We start from the raw sequence: 9,166 nt of genomic DNA on the forward strand, positions 1-9,166 counted from the left end.
CACCAGCTGTAGTAGGAAACGTGGCATCAAGACCCTGGTACGTGAGGCTAGATCCTCATAGGAAGTTACTCATCGCAAGGCGAGTGCCCCCGTTCTTCATTTCGAAAATATAAATGACACCTCCACTCCTGCGGTTAGCCTCCAAAATAGAAGACCTTAAGATCAGTGTATACGGAGGAATTCACTGTGGCAGAAGGCCTCAGCTTTCTTAAGGACAGTGTATTTTATCTCCCTATAACTTGAATTTGTGTTAGACCAGGGCTCAAATAAAGACTACCCCCATTATTTGAGTATGACGAGGGCCTGACAGCATCGTAGTTTAGCTATCACTTTAGAAATCAGGATTCTTTCAAGGAAAACCTGATGCCAGCACAAGCTGTATTTTATCATTGTTTTCAGACGAACTATGAATTACATGCAAATGATTTGATAGACTGTATAGGCTGTTGGCGCTAGACAGACCTTAGAGAGCTCATAACCTAATCGCATCTACGTTTTCACTTGGAAAAATTAGCACCCAGAGAGCTTCAGTGATCTGTAGCTGGGGCCCGTCCAGGCCCGAATAGCCTGCTCCTGTTACCAAAGCCAGTGCGCTGGTCCCCGGCCATATCAGATCTCAGCTGTGGGTTAGCATTGCAGTCGCCCGCGAGTTTACTTAAAAGGCACATGCCTGGCCCCCTCCCTGGCGATCGATTCAGAAGGTCTGAGGAGGGTCCTGGACCTCTGGACTTGGAACCAATTCCCCAGGTGACCTGTACACAGAGCTCTAGAGCCCATTGGCCGGAACTGCGTTACCACCCACCTTTCGGGGGTCCTGCCCGATCTTTGTTTAGTCTCTTTCGGGGGATGAGAAGCTGTGCCTACCTGTCATTCACTGCCTGCCAGGTCCGAGCCATCTGGCAGAGGTCTTATCAATCCTAGAAACAAATTCCTAGTTCAGCTTCAGGAACAAATCAGAATATCCCCTGCCCTGGCCCCCATTGAAACTGTAGTTGCCCTTAGATGAGGGGCCACTTGCGGGTTTCGTGGGTGGGAAGGAGGAAAGAGGCACCCCCCCCCATGGTAACAGTCCCCTGGCCAGCTCACGTTGCTGACTACCTCCCCCCTCGGCTCTGCTGCCTGCCTCCTGACCCACATCCGGGGCTCCTCTCCTTACACTGCCGCTTCTGATGTACACCAGCGCCCATCACCACGGGCCCAAGGAACAATCCAGAAGGTTAACTTTCTGGGGAGACCAACAGGAGCATGTTAACATTGATGGCGTTTGAAGCCTTCTTCATCACCATCACCTAATGACTTTATCAGCCCCCTAGCTGCACTGCTCATGCTCAGGATGACACATGGGGGCTCCATAATACATTTCCATCCTTCAGGGGCACGGACGGCCTTGCGGATTTGGAGTCACATCGACACAAACTCAATTCCAAACTTTAAATTTGGTGCCCTAGTCCCTTCCAACCTAGGAATCCTTTTCTAAACCACTTTCTGAGAGTAATAGTGGCTTTATAACCTTTCATTAAAAGAAGAAAAAAAAAATCAGGGTTTCATAGAAGAAATATTACCATGGTAATAGACTTTGATTTTTCTTAATAGGAGTTTTTTCTAGTGCTTATCCTGCAAGAGTTAGAATTGCAATATGTCATTGTTTTGTCTGTGATTGCGGCAAGTTGTATCAACAGTTAATTACTTGCAACTTAATTTGACTATAACGCAGAGCATTTGTCATAGACGATATGAAACAAGATCCCGGCATAAAAAAGTTCCCCAGTGTTTCTTCCAAAGCAGGAAGAATAAAGAACAGCACTTGCTGAGGGCCGAGCAGACATACCGAAACCAGAATGAGCTGGCGAGTCAGCTCTCCACGCCGTCAGGAGCAATGCTGGGTGTGCAGGCAACCCTCGCTTTGGGCTTCTCCTAAACTGAGTGTATTGATTACTTTCGCTCCTATCTCACAGTCTTTTCATTCTTTCTTTGTCTCTCACTGTTCCTCATCACAGCCACATTTTCATCTCCTCCCCACTATTCTGGTCTCTCCTTAGTGAAATCTCACATACCCCCAGGATAGGGTTCCCTTGTCATTTCCTCCCCATGAGCCTTTCCCCTTATTCTAAACTTTCCTGCTTCCCTATCCGGCTTTATTAGGCCTTCATAATTCTTGCTGAGATGCTGGGGAAGCTCAGCCAGAGATTGAGTGGCACCTTTCAAAAAAAGAGAGAGAGAACGATTTTTATTCTCTTCATGATTGTTTAGCAAGCCAGGGTTGTCGTCATTCCTCCTAAATATATTGCGACAGCCAGTAGCTGATACACTGCTAGGATAGTCAACCCCTCGAAGAAAGCTGGAATTCAAAAACCAGTCAGCAAGATCACTCCGTAACAAAAATATTTGAGTTACACAGTTGAGCTTGTTTGACTAAATGGAAATGACACACAAATTTCCGGTCTCCAAGGGCACAGCTCTTGTCTAACTGACAGTGAGCCGCCCGTCCTTTCTTCCTTCCTGGGTGGCTGGAATCAGAAAGAGACTTGGAAAAAGAGGCCGTGATGATGCCCGAACGATCATCCCCTCCTTTCCGTAATTCCCCCAGCTGTTTATAAAGGGAGTTTCTGTGGGCCCAAAGACATGAATGATGAGCAAATGGAAGGAATTTCTTTCTCTGCGTTAAGATTAAGTTTTAGCAGTTCCTTAAATGAAGGAAGCAATTTTTTATAACTTGCAAATATTCTCCCTGATTCTTGGGGGAATTTCCTATGTTAATTTATGCAGTGTTAAATTTATGCGGTGTTGAAATTCAGCCCAGCAGCAGCTGCCTACAGAGCCGATACAGAGATTATGGGAGAATCTGTGAGGTGGACGCTAAATGACACAGGCCCTACCAGGACCCCTCCAACCAACAGCCCTTACTTAGACCTGAGTGTCAGCAGGTGTTATTGCAGAGCTGTGATACAGTAACAACACAGAAGATTTTACCCATTCACCTTTTTAAAAATTCCACTTGACATTGTCCATGCCAGACGGAAGGCATTTTGTACCACCTCTGTCTGCCACCCTTTGGTGGCATTGGCGCACAGTTGGACAACGTGTGTAGGTCAGCCCTGGAAGACACAGGCCTGTCCCTGGGTCTTCAAAGAGTCCCCCATGAATCAGCTGAACCCCCATGTTCTCTGAGGACTGGACTTTTAAAACGTGTAGCAGGGTGTTTTGTGAACATGGGTATTTCTCCTTGTTTTCATAATTTTTCAAAAGTGTTCTTTTAGTGTCTTTCTGTTAGACCGGCCCACTAATCCTCAAACCAGCCACGGCCCAGCTTGTCTCTTGTAAAAAGAGTCTGGCATCTTTATTACATCATTACCCTTCTGTATTTGGTTGGGGTTGCAGAGAAAAGAATAGTAAAAAGATTCCCTAGACTCTAGAAAGACACGAACTATTGCTTTCATTATATTGTGGTCCTCCGATTCTTGTGCAACAGTTGAAAAGAGGTGCATTTTGTTAAATAAAAAAACATTCATGGCCAAAAGCTTTTCTAAAAGAAAGGGTTTCTTGAGCCAAATGCTAGCCAGAAAAGGACCCGGGCCCTGCGGCGCGCTGTCTGAACCACCGGCAGCGGGACTCGCCAGAAAAGGCAGACGTGTCCGCTGCCCTGGAGTTGATGGGCTCTTTTATACATTATGTTTTAGGGAAGAAAGATGTCATTTGTTTTAAAAGAGCTGGCCTGGACTGCAGATAAAAGGGATGGGAGCAGGTGTGGAGTGGGGCGGTTCCATGACAGGTGCATAGTCCATAAGGAAGAAATGGCCACTGCTTTTGATTGGTTGCAGTCCTGGAAATGCATGCGTATGTGGGGTGGAGCAGTGTCTGGTGGTCCTGTGGATTCAGAGTTGATTCAAGCTCCGACATGCATTCAGGAATGTGAGCGGTCTGTTGTTAATTGACCCACAGCTATTAGCTGGTTAAATACTCTTGTCTCCCTCGCTTTCTCACTCCCCTGCCTGCTGTAATTTTATTTAGGACATCTCAGAATGTTTCTCTTGTCAGTTCTCACATGGCTATATCACTGTAACCCATAAAATCGAAACTGTAAAGCGAGGCGCAGCCATGTCATCTTGACCAGGCAGATAACAGCGTAAAGTTCCCATTGATGTGTTGAAGAAAGGAGTGAGTACATAACCCTTCAAATACCAAATGGCATCACTCAGAAAGTGGTCATTTTCGTTAATAACTAAATGCCCTTAGATGGGCTCAGTATAGATCTGCTTTCTCCTGACTTATGTTTTGTATTAATAAATAATGTTGTGGTGAGCTTGTCTGTATATCTGGAATTTATAGTTTCCTGTCCGGGTAGTTAGAGAGACCTTCACGCAGATCAAGGCCCTAGAGGTGGGGGCAGGGGGAGGATAAATGAGATGCTCTGATGCTGAGACATTGTCCGGTCTGGTTCTTACATGGTAGGTGCTCGGGGTTTTATTTTTCCAACAAATACAGAGCTTATATGAATGATGGATTTGAGAGAAGCCTCACATTCAGTTCTACAACACAACTCTGCTCCTTCTGCTCAGTGTGCTTCAGTCCTTGTTTTTTCTAGGTGCATGTAACTTTCCTAATTCACTTCCTTCTTGACCACCTCGTTGTCTTTCTGACCATTTCTATGTGCCTTTTCTCCACACTAGTTTGCCTGCTTGTGTATCTATTCTTTTGTACCCTACGGACAGAAACTTAGAAACCCAATGGTTCTGGAGACGTTAGGATAATCTTTAGGATAACCAGTCTACCTTCTGATGGCATTCACTCTGGGTTCTTTCTACACTCTTTTCCGTGGTACGCCCTGAGTGCCCACCCTTTCCTCTGCCTCGGCCTGTCTCTCTCCTCCAGCCCCCACCTCCCACACACTGCACTTGCTCCCACCTCTGAATCTTTGCCACTGCTCCCCATCCTCATCCCTTTCCAACCCCACCCCCAGTCCTTTTGTCTTTATTCGACCCGTAATGCAAGTTCAAGTTCACGCTCACTCCAGCTACAGAGTTATCCTTTTCTGAACTAGGCAGAAGCACTTCCTTCTCCGGAAGAGTACATGAGAAACTGGGAAGTAGTAGGAAGGAAAAAATTACATTTGGCTGTGTATTCTTTTGTTCTTTGACCTATATACTGTATGTATGTATTATTTAGTAATTTTGTAGCATATATTTAGCAAATATATTTGAAAATCACAAATTATGACTCTGTGTTATGCCTGAATTTTCCATGAGCGAGTGTACTGCTTTCCCCTTAGCACCTAACTCAGTGTGGTGAGTACCTAGTAGGAGCTTAGTTAAGAGCTGGGGAAAATAAACGGCCAGAAGGGTGAGGAATAGAGGGAAGAAGACATGAACAGATTGGAGGCGGCCTCGGACCTGACCTGGCTTCTCCCTGAGCAATTTTAAAACTAAAGGAAAAGGATCACTTTTGTCTTCTTAAAGATTCCTAAGAATGGAGACAGTTGCCCCAGCTAGTTATAGAGTTTTAATCTGATAATTAAGAATTCTTCCGGTCCAGGATTTTATGTATAGAAAATCCTAAAGAATCAAAAAAAAAAAAAAAAAGTTAAAACTAAACACCAAATTCAGTAAAGATGTAAGAGACAAAATTAAAATTTAAAAACCCAATAAAATTTCTATACACCAACAATAAATAAAGAAATTGGTCCCATTCACAATAGCATCAAAAACAATTAAATACTTAGGAATAAATTTAAGTATGGAAGTAAAAGATCTATATGCTGAAAACTACAAAACATTGATGAAAGAAATCAGAGAAGCCACAAATAAATGGAAAGATGTCCCATGTGCATGTATTGGAAGAATTAATATTATTAAAATGTCAGTACTACCAAAAACCACCTGTAGATTCAAGGCAATCCCTCTCAAGATTCCAATGGCAGTTTTTACAGAAATAGAAAAACCACTCCTAAAATTTATATGGAACCACAAAGTACCCCAAATAGCTAAAGAAATCCTAAGAAAGAAGAACAAAGCAGGTGGCATCGCACTTCCTAATTTTAAGCTATACTGTAATAGTAATTAAAACAGTATGGTACTGGCATAAAAACAGACCAGTAGACCAATGAAACAGAATTGAAATCCCAGAAGTAAACTCAATATGGTCAACTCAAATTTGACAAGGGAGCCAAGAACACTCAGTGAAGAAAAGACACTCTTCAATAAATGATGCTGGAAAAAGTGGATAGTCCCATGTAAAAGAATGAAATGTGACATCTATCTCACACCACTCACAAAAATTAACTCAAAATAGACTAAAGACTTAAATGTAAGACCTGAAAGCATGAAACTCCTAGAAGAAAACAGAGAGAAAAAAGCTCCAAGCAACAAGATAAAAAATAAACAAGTGGGACAATATCAATCTAAAAACCTTTTGCTCAGCAAAAAAAAACGAACATCAACATAGTGAAAAGACAACCTATGGAATGGGAAAAACTATTTGCAAATCATGTATCTAATAAGGGGTTAATATCCAAAATATATAAAGAACTGCACAACTCAATAGCGAAAAAATCCAATTAAAACATGAGCAAAGGACCTGAATAGACATTTTTCCAAAGAAGATATATACATGGCCAATATTCAACATGAATATGAAAAGATGTCCGATGTCACTAGTCATTAGGGAATTGCAAATTAAAACCACAATGAGATATCACCTTGTGCCTGTTAGAATGGCTGTCATCAAAAAGACAAGAGATAACAAATGCTGGCATGTATGTGGAGAACAGGGAACCCTTATGCACTGTTCGTGGGATTGTAAATTGGTGCAGCCACTGTGGAAAACAGTATGAAAGGTCCTCAAAAAATTAAAAATAGAACTATCATATGATCCAGCAATTCTACTTCTGGGAATACATCCAAAGGAAATGAAAACATTAACTCGAAAAGATATCTGCACCCCACGTTTATAGCAGCATTATTTACAATAGCCAAGACACGGAAACAACCTAAGTGTCTATTGATGGATGGATGAATAAAGAAGTTGTGGGATACGAGTGTGTGTATATATATATATATATATATATATATATATATATATATATATATATATATATATATATATTGGCATATTATTCAGCCATAGTAAACAAGAACATGGCTGGACCTTGAAGACATTATGCTATGTGAAATAAGCCCGAGAAAGACAAAAACTGTATGATCTCATATATGGAATCTTAAACAAAACAGACAAACTCATAGAAAAAGAGATCAGATTTGTGGTTACCAGAGGCAGGGGGTGCAGGGTGGGGGAATTGGAAGAAGGTAATCCAAAGGTACCAACTTCCAGTGGGGAGACTAATAAGTACTAGGAATGTAAGGTACACTGCATGATAACGACCGTTCACACTGCTGTGGGAGGGGAAATCGGTGAATCGCGTAGATCCTCAGAGTCCTATCACAAGGGTAAACGTTTTTTCCTTTTCATTGTATCTGTATGAGGTGATGGATGTCGACTAACCCTAATGTGGTAACCATTTCACTATGTATGTAAATCAAACCATTATGCTGTATACCTTAAACCTTACATGGTGATGTATGTCAATTCTTTCTCGATAAAACTGGAAGAAAAAGAGTTCTTCCTGTCCCCACTCCCCACCCCCACCCCCAAAAATAAATAATGACATAGAATGGAGGGGCCATTTCTGCCGTTTGAGAACAAATACTCTGCCCAGCATTACGAGCTCCTGAGGGAGAGAACCGTGTCTTCGGTTGAGAGATTCCCTCTCAGAGCCTTGGGGGTTTAACCTCAGACCCACCCACCCTCCCCCCTGCCACCTTGGCGATAGCTTTGCCCCGGTCCCTGTGGCCACCAGATATGTTTCCATAGCTTTCCAAATGTCCGCGGTCGTGAAACGGCACACACACTCCCCCACCCCCATCCCATGATTCTGCTCATGTTCCCACTTAGGGTTCAACTTGATGTGGTGGGGGAGGGGACATTTGGAGGTTACACACGATGAAGCAGTGGTGTGTGACCTCCAAATGTCATATTTTGAGACCATGAAGTATATACCTGGCTTTGTGCGTCTTTGAAGTCAAGATTTGAAAAGCAATACACATAGTGCTAAAAAGTTACTGCCATTTCTTCGTCCCCTCCTTGCGGTGGTAAAACTTAACGTTTTCTATTTCTCTTGTAGAGCATGCTTGAGAAGGGAGGATAAAATCAACTTGTACAGCACGCAAAACTCCTTCAACGTTAATTCCAGAGGTGGAACATTTTTTTTTTCCTAGTAAAAAAGTAACCTATTTGCAGAGAAGACCAGTGAAGAGAAGCCCCGGAGAGCAGAGGGAACAGGAAGAAACCTGTCACCATGTGATCAACGACGATTTGGAAAGCTAAGGCCTCGGTCAGGGGTCGGTCACAAAGGACATGCTGCAGTGTTAATAAACCGCGGTATGATGACAAAAAGAGAAAGGTAGCCCTCTCTACCTTTTGTCCTTTCTGTTCAGCTTTCTTTTCTAACCAGGCTCCATCGCTAGGTGAACCTCCACTACACCAAAGCTCGGGGTTTGAATTGGGCGGTAAGGTCATTGGAGTGGGTGGGGAGAGGAGAGGGCAAAACACCTCAACCTGGGGCCAGCAGCACTGGGCGGAATTTTCTCGACTGTGGCATGTTGGGTTTCTCTCTTTTTCTTTTCTCCCTTGACTATGTAAGAGCGGTTTCATTTTAACTTATTATGGTGATCATGTAGGAAGATCATGTAAAAAAGGAGAGAAAATGTACCTCTTTTACTGGAATAATGTTTATGATTACAAGTGAAATGAGGCCTTTTTTTATCAACGTAAAGGCAACCTTCGCTTATATAAGCGCTTCTCTGTCGTGATACTGACATCTTTACTTCACTCACTATCAATAATAAATATATTTTCTGACGAAGACTGGCATTGTAGCCTGGGGCCTCTTGTATTTCTTTCTCTGGGTTAGATGGTTATGCTTGTGGGAGTTGAGTTGCTTTCCGTTGTTATTCATTTGCATTTGTATTGTACCTTTCCTCTCAAAAGCTCCAGAATGCTTTGCAGAGCCTCAGCCAGGCAAATGATACTTAGAACTTGTCTCTTGGGTAGGTAGGTAGATAGGTAGGATTCAGTAAGAGCTTTACACATTGCATGAACGTTTCTTTCTTTGGGA

At 42.9% G+C, this 9,166-nt stretch overlaps 1 protein-coding gene across 5 annotated transcripts in view; it reads left to right on the plus strand.

The window, feature by feature from the left end:
- CHCHD3 (coiled-coil-helix-coiled-coil-helix domain containing 3) overlaps positions 1–8,927 on the plus strand; it is a 251,919-nt gene extending 242,992 nt beyond the window's left edge. For all 5 annotated transcript variants that reach the window (XM_033099246.1, XM_033099250.1, XM_033099247.1 and 2 more), the window contains one exon: positions 8,174–8,927. In XM_033099246.1, the coding sequence (XP_032955137.1) occupies position 8,174 (1 nt within the window). In that variant the 3' untranslated portion in view covers positions 8,175–8,927. The remainder of the gene's footprint in view (positions 1–8,173) is intronic.
- Positions 8,928–9,166: the final 239 nt, after the last annotated feature.

This window comes from Rhinolophus ferrumequinum, chromosome 26 (assembly GCF_004115265.2).
Source record: "Rhinolophus ferrumequinum isolate MPI-CBG mRhiFer1 chromosome 26, mRhiFer1_v1.p, whole genome shotgun sequence".
NCBI classification, from domain to species: domain Eukaryota; kingdom Metazoa; phylum Chordata; class Mammalia; order Chiroptera; family Rhinolophidae; genus Rhinolophus; species Rhinolophus ferrumequinum.